This window comes from Stegostoma tigrinum, chromosome 41 (genome assembly GCF_030684315.1).
Source record: "Stegostoma tigrinum isolate sSteTig4 chromosome 41, sSteTig4.hap1, whole genome shotgun sequence".
NCBI lineage: Eukaryota > Metazoa > Chordata > Chondrichthyes > Orectolobiformes > Stegostomatidae > Stegostoma > Stegostoma tigrinum.
In genome coordinates, this window is record NC_081394.1 from 3,705,603 (window position 1) to 3,721,556 (window position 15,954).

General features: G+C 55.2%; 1 protein-coding gene across 2 annotated transcripts in view; it reads left to right on the forward strand.

Annotated features, from left to right (window-relative positions):
• The first annotated feature begins 1,522 nt into the window (after positions 1-1,522).
• LOC125448417 (cationic trypsin-3-like) overlaps positions 1,523-15,954 on the forward strand; it is a 39,909-nt gene continuing 25,477 nt past the window's right edge. The window contains exons 1-2 of one of the 2 annotated variants that reach the window (XM_048523734.2): positions 1,523-1,691; positions 5,924-6,089. In XM_048523734.2, coding sequence (XP_048379691.1) covers positions 1,637-1,691; positions 5,924-6,089 — 221 coding nt within the window. In that variant the 5' untranslated portion in view covers positions 1,523-1,636. The remainder of the gene's footprint in view (positions 1,692-5,923; positions 6,090-15,954) is intronic. The other variant, XM_048523735.2, reaches the window with a different exon arrangement.

Here is a 15,954-nt window from a genome sequence, read left to right on the forward strand (position 1 = left end):
GGTAGATGCCAGTGTTTTAACTGTACTGAAACAGCTTGGCTAGGGGAGCAGCAAGTTCTGGAGCACAAGTCTTCAGTATTATTGCCAGAACATTGTCAGGGCTCACTGCCTTTCCAGCACCCAGTGTCTCCAACCAGTTCTTAATATCACGTGGAGTGAATGGAATTGGCTGAATACCGGTGTCTGTGATTCTGGGGACCACAGGAGGAGGCCGAGATGAATTATCCACTTGGCACTTCGGACTGAAGATTGCTGCGAATGCTTCAGCCTTAGCCTTTGCACCAGTGTGCTGGGCTCTTCCATCATTGAGGATGGGCATTACCTAGAATGCCTCTCAAAGTCAGTCCCGAGACATCTTGCAGGCGGATACCTGGCAGGGTTCTGCAGTTTTCTCTGAGATGGATTTTCAGCTTTGATAGCTGAGGTACCCCTTTCGAGTTCCGACGGCGTAAACAGTTCTGAACTGTTCGAAAACATCAACAAAATTTCTCGCGGAGCAGAGCCTCTCAAACATCGGCAGGGATGGAACTGTCTGAACTGAATACTGATTGATATCTGAATGTCTCTGTACATCACATAACTTCCATTCTGTCAACACTTTATCAGCTGTGGCTTCCTGCTACACAATTAACCCCATGCCTTTCTGAGAATGATACCATTTGCTCAGGGTTCCAGAAATGACTTTCTGACCTCATTCTAATAAAAAAAATCACCTTCACAGAACAGAAACCAACCTCAACTTTGAAATGCAAATTCCCCGATAGCATTTCAATTCGTAGAATCCCTGCAGCGCGGAAACAGGCCATTCGGCCCAACAAGTCCACACTGCCCCTCTGAAGAGTGTCCCAACCAGCCCAGCTTATCCCTGTAACCCCGCATTTCCCGTGGCTAATCCACCAGCCTTACACACCTCCAAAAAAATGCACAGCAGGGAAATTTCTCACAGACAATCTACCCTAGCCTGACCAGGGGAGGAAGCCCACACAGACATGGGGAGAGCGTGCAAATTCTACACAGACAGTTGGCCGAGGCTGGAATCGAACCAGGGTCCCTAGGGCTGTGAGGCTGCAGTGCTAACCACTGTGCTATCTCATTTAGTAGCAGTTTACCCAGCTTTGTCACTGCAAGGTGCCTGGGAATGCTGTGTGTACTGCAGAGGTGCTGAGAAGCTTTAAGAGTAGCAATTTTTCACCGCGTTGCTACAGCCATTATCTGTTGCCCATCGCAGATTTTTTTATTCCCCCCATCAGGCCTTATTGAAGCTGATGCGTTGTCAGAACAAACAACGAGATGAGCGTTTAAATCCAGAGATATTAATTAATTGGATTTAAATTCCCCTGTCGCAGAGATTTGAACCAGACTCTGTGTTCCTAGCCCAGGAATGTACTGCACACTCTTTGGTTTCTGACCAGCATTCAATAACGCCTGAGACAAATCTCACAGATTCCCAGCGCGCTGTAAGTCAGCATTTATGACCATCTTACACAACCTCAGCACCAGATAAGAGCGACCGATCAAAAGTTAGAGACACATAGGCGGCTCTCAGACTCCCTCCCCATTCCTGGGTCTGAAAGTTCACAAGCAACTGTCGCTCAGCTGGAAGGAGCGGGGCCTGGAGGAAACATTTCATTTGGAGATGTCTGCAGTGAGGATGAAGTTAATCACAGTGCCAGCGCTGGTTGTGCTCGGAGGTATGTTTCGGGAATGTTACTGACGTGCTGTGGAAGAGATACAGCTTCCCCCAGCACGAACCAGGTACGAGGGTGGGTGAAAGCGCTAACATTTTACACCAGTTCGCTGCCCAGAGCTGAGCCAGACCCGTCCCCTCTTAATCACTGACTCATACTGAGTGCGGTCTCACTGCTAACCTCTCTGTCCCTCGCTTCATTTCCCCTTCACTCTCACAGCCCGCTCCTGTTCCCTCCCACCACCCTCACCACTCCCTCTATCCCCCTCCTCCCCATCATTCTCACCTCTCCCTCACCACTCCCTCCACACTCCCTCCTCCCCTCTCCCTCACCTCTCCGCACCCTCCCTCCATCCACCTCCTCCCCATCTCCCTCACCACTCCCTCTACACTCCCTCCTCCCCTCTCCCTCACCTCTCCGCACCCTCCCTCTATCCTCCTCCTCCCCATCTCCCTCACCTCTCCCTCACCACTCCCTCCACACCCCCTCCAATCCTCTCCCTCACCTCTCCGCACCCTCCCTCCACACCCCCTCCTCCCCACTCCCTCACCTCTCCGCACCCTTCCTCCACACCCCCTCCTCCCCATCTCCCTCACCACTCCCTCTACACTCCCTCCTCCCCTCTTCCTTACCTCTCCGCACCATCCCTCTATCCTCCTCCTCCCCACTCCCTCACCTCTCCGCACCCTCCCTCCACACCCCCTCCTCCCCTCTCCCTCACCTCTCCGCACCCTCCCTCCACACCCCCTCCTCCCCACTCCCTCACCTCTCCGCACCCTCCCTCCACACCCCTTCCTCCATCCCCTCCTTCACCTCTCTGCAATCTCTGTCCACACCACCTCCTCTATATCCTCCCCCTCCTCCCTCCCTACCTCTCCCTCACCTCTCCATACCTTCCCTCCATACTCCCTCCTCCATCTCCTCTCCATCCTCCACTCTCTGTCTTCCCTCTTCTCCCCTCCCTCCCTCCTTCTATCCCCGCCCCTCACACTCTCTTTCCGCCTTCCCCTCACCTTCCCTCACACCACTCCCCTCACTCTCCAGTCCCTCTCCCACTCCCCCCCTCCCCTCACCCTCCCTCTCCCCACTCCCTTCACCCTTTCCAGTCACCTCACCTCCTCTCCCCCCCTCAAAATCCTTCTCTCCCTCCCATCACCCTCCTTCTCCCACCTCCCAGCACTCACCCTCTCCCCCCTCCCCTCACCGTCAGAACATCCCCTCCCTCTCCCCCCCTCCCCTCACCCTCACAGTACACCCCTCCCTCTCCCCCCCTCCCGTCACCCTCCCTTTCCCGCCCCACCCTCCGTCTCTCCCCTCCTCCCTACCCCCATCCCTGAGCACTTCCTTCCCATGGTCCGTATCTTTCCCTTTGCCCCTTTCCTCCTCCCTCTCTCCGTCCCATCCTCTCACTCTCTCTCCCCCCTTGTTCTTGCCCCCCCTCCTCCATCTCTCTACCTCCCTCCCCTCCTTACTCCCTCCCTTGCCTTTCCTACCTTCTCTCCCATGCAATGATACTCACACCCACACCCCCGTCTCTCTCTCTCTCTCTCTCCCTCACACCCAGCCCTCCTTCGCCTTCTCTCCAGTGCCCCCCCCCACCCCCCACCGCCTCTCAGAAGCTTGTACAAAGTGTAATCCCCAGCACAGAGCAGCTCGCTGTACACTGAAGGTGATTTGCTGTCACTGGGGCCTACCCTGTTTGCAGTGCAATGGTTTGGGGGGGTGGAGTATCTCACCGAGACACGGTCGCAGCAGACTATACCATCTGCAAGAGGCCCCTCTGACAATACCTTCCAAACCCAGACTCGACGGGCTGAATGGCCTGCAATATTTGGCAGAAGCAGTATCCGTGTGCCAGCGCTATAGGGAGGGTGAGATTGCACTGGGGGAGGAGAGGGGAGCACGGAGGGATAGAGCGGGTCAGCGATGAAGAGAGGGTGGGTAAGCTCGGGTTATTTTCTTGAGGGTGTGGGGTGGGGGGGGTAACCTGATAGAGGGGTATAAGATGATGAAGGGCAGAATGTTGAAGTGGAAAGCAGGAGGTTGCGAGCGAGTTGAGGTTAGAGAGTCTGACCGAGAGAGGGTAGTGAGAATCTGGGACACTTGGTCCGGGGGTGGGGGGGGGGGCGCTAATTTAGCAGGAAATCTCTCAACGTTTACATAACACTCGAGTGCTTGGATTGTCACAAAATTCAAAGCAACGGGGCCTCAGGCAGGAGAGTGGGAGAGGTGTCAGCGGAAAATCATTCATTTCCAGCGAATGCTCAATAGTCATAGAGCTCTTGCTGTCTCGTTTCATGATTGCAAGAGGCTCCATTGAAAGGGGTAAACTCTGATGATGGGGGGTGTCTCACACACACAGACTGGGGCTGGATCGCCCCGGGGTAAATGCCGAGGCGGGGGGTGTCCCACACACACAGACTGGGGCTGGATCACCCCGGGGTAAATGCCGAGGTGGGGGGGCGCTCTCACACACACAGACTGAGGCTGGATCACCCCGGGGTAAATGCCGAGGTGGGGGGGCGCTCTCACACACACAGACTGAGGCTGGATCACCCCGGGGTAAATGCCGAGGTGGGGGGGCGCTCTCACACACACAGACTGAGGCTGGATCACCCCGGGGTAAATGCCGAGGTGGGGGGGCGCTCTCACACACACAGACTGAGGCTGGATCACCCCGGGGTAAATGCTGAGGGGCGGTGTCATACACACACAGACTGGGGCTGGATTACCCCGGGGTAAATGCCGAGGCGGGGGGGGGGGGGGGGGTTCTCACACACACAGACTGAGGCTGGATTACCCCGGGGTAAATGCCGAGGTGGGGGGGCGCTCTCACACACACAGACTGAGGCTGGATCACCCCGGGGTAAATGCCGAGGTGGGGGGGCGCTCTCACACACACAGACTGAGGCTGGATCACCCCGGGGTAAATGCTGAGGGGCGGTGTCATACACACACAGACTGGGGCTGGATTACCCCGGGGTAAATGCCGAAGTGGGGGCACACACAGAGACTGGATTGTCCCGGGGTAAATGCCGAGGTGGGGGGTCTCACACACACAGGCTGGGGCTGGGTTGTTCCGGGGGAAATGCCGAGGGGGGGGGGTCTCGCACACACAGGCTGGGCTGTATTGTCCTGGGGTAAATGCCAGGGGGGGGGTCTCGCACACACAGGCTGGGCTGTATTGTCCTGGGGTAAATGCCAGGGGGGGGGTCTCACACACACAGGCTGGGCTGTATTGTCCTGGGGTAAATGCCAGGGGGGGGTCTCGCACACACAGGCTGGGCTGTATTGTCCTGGGGTAAATGCCAGGGGGGGGTCTCGCACACACAGGCTGGGCTGTATTGTCCTGGGGTAAATGCTGAGGAGGGGGAGTGGGTCTATTACACACAGAGTGGGGCTGGATTGTCCCGGGGTAATTGCCGAGGTGGGGGGGTGGTCTCGTACACGCAGATTGGGGCTGGATTACCCTGGGGTATATGCCGAGGGGGTGGGGGTGGAATCGAGGGGGACCGATGGATGAGGGAGCGAAACCATCTCCCGAGGTGGGAGTGAGGAGGGAGGGCGAGGCCCGAGGCCGACTTGGTCAGGAGCGGTGGGGGTGGGGGTGGTGGTGGGAGGGGGGGGGTTCGTGGTGTCGGGGGGTGCGCAGGGAAGTGAGGGGCAGATCTGAAACAACACTGTCACACCCTGGACCAGGCCAAGACCCATCACTCTCACCCCCTCACCCCCACCCCCACCAAAACAATGGGGACCAAGCATAGCACTGGGGCAATTACACAGTCTCAACCAGAGGCAGGTGGGAGTTCATGAGGTAAAGAGTTAATAAAAACAAGAAGTGGATGGAGTTAAAATAAAGCACAGCCTCGATCTGACTGATTTCTGGAATAGGCTCAGGGAGGGGGCTGAATGGCCTCATCCTGTTCCTGTGTAATGGGCCCGAGGAGAGGCGGCTGAATGGCCTCCTGTTCCTGTGTTACAGGCTCACAGATGGGGCTGAATGGCCTCGTCCTGTTCCTGTGTAACAGGCTCACAGAAGGGGCTGAATGGCCTCGTACTGTTCCTTTGTAACAGGCTCACAGATGGGGCTGAATGGCCTTGCCAGGTTCCTGTGTAACAGGCTCACAGACGGGGCTGAATGGCCTTGTCCTGTTCCTGTGTAACAGGCTCACAGACGGGGCTGAATGGCCTCGTCCTATTCCTTTGTCACTAACTCCTGTGCCTCACAATTACAGTTTCAGCAGCCTGCTTTGGAGAGGATGATAAAATTGTTGGAGGATATGAGTGTGTTCCTCACAGTGTCCCATACCAGGTCTACATCAGACGCTTTCGCAAACCCTGGTGTGGAGCATCCCTCCTCAACTCTGACTGGATCCTATCGGCAGCTCACTGTTACCTACGGTAATCACGAACATCCAGCTACACCTCAGTATAAACACATATACCCCCTTATCTCTAACCCCCTCCAGCCCCTACACCCCCTCCCGATCTCTGTAACCCCCTCCATCCCCTACACCCCCTCCCTATCTCTAACCCTCTCCAGCCCATACACCCCCCCCCACTATCTCTGTAACCCCCTCCAGCCCCTACACCCCCTCCCTATCTCTGTAACCCCCTCCATCCCCTACACCCCCTCCCTATCTCTAACCCTCTCCAGCCCATACACCCCCCCCACTATCTCTGTAACCCCCTCCAGCCCCTACACCCCCTCCCTATCTCTGTAACCCCCTCCAGCCCCTACACCCCCTCCCTATCTCTGTAACCCCCTCCAGCCCCGACACCCCCTCCCTATCTCTGTAACCTCCTCCAGCCCCTACACCCCCTCCCTATCTCTGTAACCCCCTCCAGCCCCTACACCCGCTCCCTATCTCTGTAACCTCCTCCAGCCCCTACATCCCCTCCCTATCTCTGTAACCTCCTCCAGCCCCTACACCCCCTCCCCATCTCTGTAACCCCCTCCAGACCCTACACCCCCTCCCTATCTCTGTTACCCCCTCCAGCCCCTACACCCCCTCCCTATCTCTGTAACCCCCTCCAGCCCCTACATCCCCTCCCCATCTCTGTAACCCCCTCCATCCCCTACACCCCCTCCCTATCTCTGTAACCCCCTCCAGCCCCTACATCCCCTCCCTATCTCTGTAACCCCCTCCAGCCCCTACACCCCCTTCCCTATCTCTAACCCTCTCCAGCCCATACACCCCCCCCACTATCTCTGTAACCCCCTCCAGCCCCGACACCCCCTCCCTATCTCTGTTACCCCCTCCAGCCCCTACACCCTCTCCCTATCTCTGTAACCCCCTCCATCCCCTACACCCCCTCCCTATCTCTGTAACCCCCTCCAGCCCCTACACCCCCTCCCTATCTCTGTTACCCCCTCCAGCCCCTACACCCCCTCCCTATCTCTGTTACCCCCTCCAGCCCCTACACCCTCTCCCTATCTCTGTAACCCCCTCCAGCCCCTACACCCCCTCCCTATCTCTGTTACCCCCTCCAGACCCTACACCCCCTCCCTATCTCTGTAACCCCCTCCAGCCCCTACACCCCCTCCCTATCTCTGTAACCCCCTCCAGCCCCTACACCCCCTCCCTATCTCTGTAACCCCCTCCAGCCCCTACGCCCCCTCCCTATTTCTGTCACCCCCTCCAGCCCCTACACCACCCCCCTATCTCTGTAACCCCCTCCAGCCCCTACACCCCCTCATCTCTGTAACCCCATCCAGCCCCTACACCCCCTCCCTATCTCTGTAACCCTCTCCAGCCCCTACACCCCCTCCCTATCTCTGTAACCCCCTCCAGCCCCTACACCCCCTCCCTATCTCTGTAACCCCCTCCAGCCCCTACACCCCCTCCCTATCTCTGTAACCTTCTCCAGCCCCTGACCCTCTCCATGTTTCTCTGTCTGTCTGTGTGTTTGTGTGTCTCTCTCTGCCTGTCTCTCTATGTCTGTTTTCTCTCTCTGTCCGTGTATGTCTGTCTCTCTCTGTCTCTGTCTCTTTCTCCCTGTCTCTGTGTCTCTTTTCCGTCTGCCCCTGCCCTCTATGCTCTTGCAGTCTAACGGAGAGCTGCTGTCGTTCTGTGAAATATCTCGATGGGAGAATAGTTTGAGCTGTCTCAACCCAAATGGTCCTCATGAGCTGCCAGCCGTTCTGAAGCTTCTGAAGGGAGAAAATATTTATTTGTCTGATTGAGGTTAAGAGATTGGAAAGGATGAGGTTTTAATTTGCTTCAGCCCAATCTTCCAACTGAGTGTTTCGGGCTGAAATTGCACCTACCCTAGATCTCAGCTCGAGCTCTGACCTTGGGTCCAGATTGTAGCTGATGTCTAGGGATGTTCTCGGTGACCTTAGAGACATCAGGGGCGGACTCACTGGCTGAAGAACAGCCCCGACCTGAAGAAACCGAGCACATTGTAGCGTGGGTCAGTTACCACACTCAGAATCAAACTGCAGAGCCATCGCACTTGAATTCATTTTCCTGCTCGGGCCAAATGGATGGATCTCAGGGAGTTGTTGGGGAGGTGAGGGTCAGGCTTGTTAATGTGACCGAACACCAGCCTCTTAAACAAATGCGTGCTGCAGTTCATCCTCACTGCCAGGGGTTCCTGAAGTTTTTTTACAGTCTGGTTTTGTATGTTTGAGAATGCAACACAGTGGCAGTTGCCCTATCTTTGAGGCAGAAGGCCTGGGTTCAGGTCCCGTATGTTGTACGGGTCCGTGGTAACATCTCTGAGCCAGTGGATTAGGCAGAAGGTGTACGAAAATACAAGCTGAGTAAAGCAGAAAGAAATTTATTTATTGGGTGGCTCAGTGGTTAGCACTGCAGCCTCACAACGCCAAGGACCCGGGTTCGATCCCACCCTCGAGTGACTGTCTGTGTGGAGTTCGCACATTCTCCCCGTGTCTGCATGGGTTTCCTCTGAATGCTACAGTTTTCTCCCACAGTCCAAAGATGTGCAGGTTAGGGAGGATTGGCTGTGCCAAATTACCCATAGTGCCCAGGGATGGGCAGGTTAGGGTGGATTGGCCGTGCAAATTACCCATAGTGCCCAGGGATGGGCAGGTGAGGGCGGATTGGCTGTGCTAAACTACCCATAGTGCCCAGGGATGTGCAGGTTAGGGTGGGACTGGCCGTGCTAAATTACCCATAGTGCCCAGGGATGTGCAGGTTAGGGTGGATTGGCCGTGCTAAATTACCCATAGTGCCCAGGGATGGGCAGGTTAGGGCGGATTGGCCGTGCTAAATTACCCATAGTCCCCAGGGATGTGCAGGTGAGGGTGGATTGGCTGTGCCAAATTACCCATAGTGCCAAGGGATGGGCAGGTTAGGGCGGATTGGCTGTGCTAAACTACCCAGAGTGCCCAGGGATGTGCAGGTTAGGGTGGGATTGGCCGTGCTAAATTACCCATAGTGCCCAGGGATGTGCAGGTTAGGGTGGGATTGGCCGTGCTAAATTACCCATAGTGCCCAGGGATGTGCAGGTTAGGGTGGGATTGGCCGTGCTAAATTACCCATAGTGCCCAGGGATGCGCAGGTTAGTGTGGATTGGCCGTGCTAAATTACCCATAGTGCCCAGGGATGCGCAGGTTAGTGTGAATTGGCCGTGCTAAATTACCCATAGTGCCCAGAGATGTGCAGGTTAGGGTGGGATTGGCCATGCTAAATTACCCATAGTGCCCAGGGATGTGCAAGTTAGGGTGGGATTGGCCATGCTAAATTACCCATAGTGCCCAGGGATGTGCAGGTTAGGGTGGAATGGCCATGATAAATTACCCATAGTGCCCAGGGATGTGCAGGTTAGGGTGGATTGGCCATGCTAAATTACCCATAGTGCCCAGGGATGTGCAGGATAGGGTGGGTTTGACCGTGCTAAATTACCCATAGTGCCCAGGGATGTGCATGTTAGGGTGGGATTGGCCGTGCTAAATTACCCATAGTGCCCAGGGATGTGCAGGTTAGGGTGGGATTGGCCGTGCTAAATTACCCATAGTGCCCAGGGATGTGCAGGTTAAGGTGGGATTGGCCATGCTAAATTACCCATAGTGCCCAGGGATGTGCAGGTTAGGGTGGATTGGCCGTGCTAAATTACCCATATGGCCCAGGGATGTGCAGGTTAGGGTGGATTGGCCATGCTAAATTACCCATAGTGCCCAGGGATGTGCAGGTTAGGGTGGATTGGCCATGCTAAATTACCCATAGTGCCCAGGGATGTGCAGGTTAGGGTGGGTTGGCTGTGCCAAATTACCCATAGTGCCCTGGGATGTGCAGGTTAGGGTGGGTTGGCTGTGGTAAATTACCCACAGTGCCCTGGGATGTGAAGGTTAGGGTGGGTTGGCTGTGGTAAATTACCCATAGTGCCCAGGGATGTGCAGGTTAGGGTGGATTGGCTGTGCTAAATTACCCATAATGCCCAGGGATGTGCAGGTTAGGGTGGATTGGCCGTGCTAAATTACCCATAGTGCCCAGCGATGTGCAGGTTAGGGTGGATTGGCCGTGCTAAATTACCCATAGTGCCCAGGGATGTGCAGGTTAGGGTGGATTGGCCGTGCTAAATTACCCATAGTGCCCAGCGATGTGCAGGTTAGGGTGGATTGGCCGTGCTAAATTACCCATAGTGCCCAGGGATATGCAGGTTAGGGTGGATTGGCCGTGCTAAATTACCCATAGTGCGCAGGGGTGTGCAGGTTAGGGTGGATTAGCCGTGCTAAATTACCCATAGTGCCCAGGGATGTGCAGGTTAGGGGGGATGGCCATGCTAAATTACCCATAGTGCCCAGGGGTGTGCAGGTTAGGGTGGATTGGCCGTGCTAAATTACCCATAGTGCCCAGGGATGTGCAGGTTAGGGGGGATGGCCATGCTAAATTACCCATAGCGCCCAGGGATGTGCAGGTTAGGGTGGATTGGCCGTGCTAAATTACCCATAGTGCCCAGGGATGTGCAGGTTAGGGTGGGTTGGCTGTGCCAAATTACCCATAGTGCCCTGGGATGTGCAGGTTAGGGTGGGTTGGCTGTGGTAAATTACCCATAGTGCCCAGGGATGTGCAGGTTAGGGTGGATTGGCCGTGCTAAATTACCCATAATGCCCAGGGATGTGCAGGTTCGGGTGGATTGGCCGTGCTAAATTACCCATAGTGCCCAGGGATGTGCAGGTTAGGGGGGATTGGCCGTGCTAACTTACCCATAGTGCCCAGGGATGTGCAGGTTAGGGTGGATTGGCTGTGCTAAATTACCCATAGTGCCCAGGGATGTGCAGGTTAGGGTGGATTGGCCGTGCTAAATTACCCATAGTGCCCAGGGATGTGCAGGTTAGGGTGGATTGGCCATGTTAAATTACCCATAGTGCCCAGGGATGTGCAGGTTAGGGTGGGTTGGCTGTGGTAAATTACCCATAGTGCCCTACGATGTGCAGGTTAGGGTGGGTTGGCTGTGGTAAATTACCCATAGTGCCCAGGGATGTGCAGGTTAGGGTGGATTGGCCGTGCTAAATTACCCATAATGCCCAGGGATGTGCAGGTTAGGGTGGATTGGCCGTGCTAAATTACCAATAGTGCCCAGCGATGTGCAGGTTAGGGTGGATTGGCCGTGCTAAATTACCCATAGTGCCCAGCGATGTGCAGGTTAGGGTGGATTGGCCGTGCTGAATTACCCATAGTGCCCAGGGATGTGCAGGTTAGGGTGGGTTGGCCGTGCTAAATTACCCATAGTGCCCAGGGATGTGCAGGTTAGGGTGGATTGGCTGTGCTAAATTACCCATAGTGCCCAGGGGTGTGCAGGTTAGGGTGGATTGGCTGTGCTAAATTACCCATAGTGCCCAGGGATGTGCAGGTTAGGGGGGATGGCCATGCTAAATTACCCATAGTGCCCAGGGATGTGCAGGTTAGGGTGGGTTGGCCATGCTAAATTACCCATAGTGCCCAGGGGTGTGCAGGTTCGGGTGGATTGGCCGTGCTAAATTACCCATAGTGCCCAGGGATGTGCAGGTTAGGGGGGATGGCCATGCTAAATTACCCATAGTGCCCAGGGATGTGCAGGTTAGGGTGGATTGGCCGTGCTAAATTACCCATAGTGCCCAGGGATGTGCAGGTTAGGGTGGATTGGCCATGCTAAATTACCCATAGTGCCCAGGGATGTGCAGGTTAGGGTGGGTTGGCTGTGCCAAATTACCCATAGTGCCCTGGGATGTGCAGGTTAGGGTGGGTTGGCTGTGGTAAATTACCCATAGTGCCCAGGGATGTGCAGGTTAGGGTGGATTGGCCGTGCTAAATTACCCATAATGCCCAGGGATGTGCAGGTTCGGGTGGATTGGCCGTGCTAAATTACCCATAGTGCCCAGGGATGTGCACGTTAGGGTGGATTGGCCATGCTAAATTACCCATAGTGCCCAGGGATGTGCAGGTTAGGGTGGATTGGCTCTGCTAAATTACCCATAGTGCCCAGGGATGTGCAGGTTAGGGTGGATTGGCCGTGCTAAATTACCCATAGTGCCCAGGGATGTGCAGGTTAGGGTGGATTGGCCATGTTAAATTACCCATAGTGCCCAGGGATGTGCAGGTTAGGGTGGGTTGGCTGTGGTAAATTACCCATAGTGCCCTATGATGTGCAGGTTAGGGTGGGTTGGCTGTGGTAAATTACCCATAGTGCCCAGGGATGTGCAGGTTAGGGTGGATTGGCCGTGCTAAATTACCCATAATGCCCAGGGATGTGCAGGTTAGGGTGGATTGGCCGTGCTAAATTACCCATAGTGCCCAGCGATGTGCAGGTTAGGGTGGATTGGCCGTGCTAAATTACCCATAGTGCCCAGCGATGTGCAGGTTAGGGTGGATTGGCCGTGCTAAATTACCCATAGTGCCCAGGGATGTGCAGGTTAGGGTGGGTTGGCCGTGCTAAATTACCCATAGTGCCCAGGGATGTGCAGGTTAGGGTGGATTGGCTGTGGTAAATTACCCATAGTGCCCAGGGATGTGCAGGTTAGGGTGGATTGGCCGTGCTAAATTACCCATAGTGCCCAGGGATGTGCAGGTTAGGGTGGATTGGCCATGTTAAATTACCCATAGTGCCCAGGGATGTGCAGGTTAGGGTGGATTGGCCGTGCTAAATTACCCATAGTGCCCAGGGATGTGCGGGTTAGGGTGGATTGGCCGTGCTAAATTACCCATAGTGCCCAGGGGTGTGCAGGTTAGGGTGGATTGGCTGTGCTAAATTACCCATAGTGCCCAGGGATGTGCAGGTTAGGGGGGATGGCCATGCTAAATTACCCATAGTGCCCAGGGATGTGCAGGTTAGGGTGGGTTGGCCGTGCTAAATTACCCATAGTGCCCAGGGGTGTGCAGGTTCGGGTGGATTGGCCGTGCTAAATTACCCATAGTGCCCAGGGATGTGCAGGTTAGGGGGGATGGCCATGCTAAATTACCCATAGTGCCCAGGGATGTGCAGGTTAGGGTGGATTGGCCGTGCTAAATTACCCATAGTGCCCAGCGATGTGCAGGTGAGGGTGGGTTGGCTTTGCCAAATTACCCATAGTGCCCTAGGATGTGCAGGTTAGGGTGGGTTGGCTGTGGTAAATTACCCATAGTGCCCAGTGATGTGCAGCTTAGGGTGGATTGGCTGTGCTAAATTACCCATAATGCCCAGGGATGTGCAGGTTAGGGTGGATTGGCCGTGCTAAATTACCCATAGTGCCCAGGGATGTGCCGGTTAGGGTGGATTGGCCGTGCTAAATTACCCATAGTGCCCAGGGATGTGCAGGTTAGGGTGGATTGGCTGTGCTAAATTACCCATAGTGCCCAGCGATGTGCAGGTTAGGGTGGATTGGCCGTGCTAAATTACCCATAGTGCCCAGGGATATGCAGGTTTGGGTGGATTGGCCGTGCTAAATTACCCATAGTGCCCAGGGGTGTGCAGGTTAGGGTGGATTAGCCGTGCTAAATTACCCATAGTGCCCAGGGATGTGCAGGTTAGGGGGGATGGCCATGCTAAATTACCCATAGTGCCCAGGGGTGTGCAGGTTAGGGTGGATTGGCCGTGCTAAATTACCCATAATGCCCAGGGATGTGCATGTTAGGGTGGGATTGGCCATGCTAAATTACCCATAGTGCCCAGGGGTGTGCAGGTTAGGGTGGATTGGCCGTGCTAAATTACCCATAGCGCCCAGGGATGTGCAGGTTAGGGTGGATTGGCCGTGCTAAATTACCCATAGTGCCCAGGGATGTGCAGGTTAGGGTGGGTTGGCTGTGCCAAATTGCCCATAGTGCCCTGGGATGTGCAGGTTAGGGTGGGTTGGCTGTGGTAAATTACCCATAGTGCCCAGGGATGTGCAGGTTAGGGTGGATTGGCCGTGCTAAATTACCCATAATGCCCAGGGATGAGCAGGTTCGGGTGGATTGGCCGTGCTAAATTACCCATAGTGCCCAGGGATGTGCAGGTTAGGTTGGGTTGGCTGTGTTAAATTACCCATAGTGCCCTATGATCTGCAGGTTAGGGTGGGTTGGCTGTGGTAAATTACTCAGAGTGCCCAGGGATGTGCAGGTTAGGGTGGATTGGCCGTGCTAAATTACCCATAATGCCCAGGGATGTGCAGGTTAGGGTGGATTGGCCGTGCTAAATTACCCATAGTGCCCAGCGATGTGCAGGTTAGGGTGGATTGGCCGTGCTAAATTACCCATAGTGCCCAGCGATGTGCAGGTTAGGGTGGATTGGCCGTGCTAAATTACCCATAGTGCCCAGGGATGTGCAGGTTAGGGTGGGTTGGCCGTGCTAAATTACCCATAGTGCCCAGGGATGTGCAGGTTAGGGTGGATTGGCTGTGCTAAATTACCCATAGTGCCCAGGGATGTGCAGGTTAGGGTGGATTGGCCATGTTAAATTACCCATAGTGCCCAGGGATGTGCAGGTTAGGGTGGATTGGCTGTGCTAAATTACCCATAGTTCCCAGGGATGTGCAGGTTAGGGTGGATTGGCCGTGCTAAATTACCCATAGTGCCCAGGGGTGTGCAGGTTAGGGTGGATTGGCTGTGCTAAATTACCCATAGTGCCCAGGGATGTGCAGGTTAGGGGGGATGGCCATGCTAAATTACCCATAGTGCCCAGGGATGTGCAGGTTAGGGTGGGTTGGCTCTGCTAAATTACCCATAGTGCCCAGGGGTGTGCAGGTTCGGGTGGATTGGCCGTGCTAAATTACCCATAGTGCCCAGGGATGTGCAGGTTAGGGGGGATGGCCATGCTAAATTACCCATAGTGCCCAGGGATGTGCAGGTTAGGGTGGGTTGGCTTTGCCAAATTACCCATAGTGCCCTGGGATGTGCAGGTTAGGGTGGGTTGGCTGTGGTAAATTACCCATAGTACCCAGGGATGTGCAGGTTAGGGTGGATTGGCCGTGCTAAATTACCCATAGTCCCCAGGGATGTGCAGGTTAGGGTGGATTGGCCGTGCTAAATTACCCATAGTGCCCAGGGATGTGCAGGTTAGGGTGGATTGGCCGTGCTAAATTACCCATAGTGCCCAGGGATGTGCAGGTTAGGGTGGATTGGCCGTGCTAAATTACCCATAGTGCCCAGGGATGTGCAGGTTAGGGTGGATTGGCTGTGCTAAATTACCCATAGTTCCCAGGGATGTGCAGGTCAGGGTGGATTGGCCGTGCTAAATTACCCATAGTGCCCAGGGATGTGCAGGTTCGGGTGGATTGGCCATGTTAAATTACCCATAGTGCCCAGGGATGTGCAGGTTCGGGTGGATTGGCCGTGCTAAATTACCCGTAGTTCCCAGGGATGTGCAGGTTAGGGTGGCTTGGCCGTGCTAAATTACCCATAGTGCCCAGGGATGTGCAGGTTAGGGTGGATTGGCCATGCTAAATTACCCATAGTGCCCAGGGATGTGCAGGTTAGGGTGGGTTTGGCCGTCCTAAATTACCCATAGTGCCCAGGGATGTGCATGTTAGGGTGGGATTGGCCGTGCTAAATTACCCATAGTGCCCAGGGATGTGCAGGTTAGGGTGGGATTGGCCGTGCTAAATTACCCATAGTGCCCAGGGATGTCCAGGTTAGGGTGGGATTGGCAATGTTCAATTACCCATAGTGCCCAGGGATGTGCAGGTTAGGGTGGGATTGGCCATGCTAAATTACCCATAGTGCCCAGGGATGTGCAGGTTAGGGTGGAATGGCCGTGCTAAATTACCCATAGTGCCCAGGGGTGTGCAGGTTAGGGTGGATTGGCCATGCTAAATTACCCATAGTGCCCAGGGATGTGCAGGTTAGGGTGTATTGGCCATGCTAAA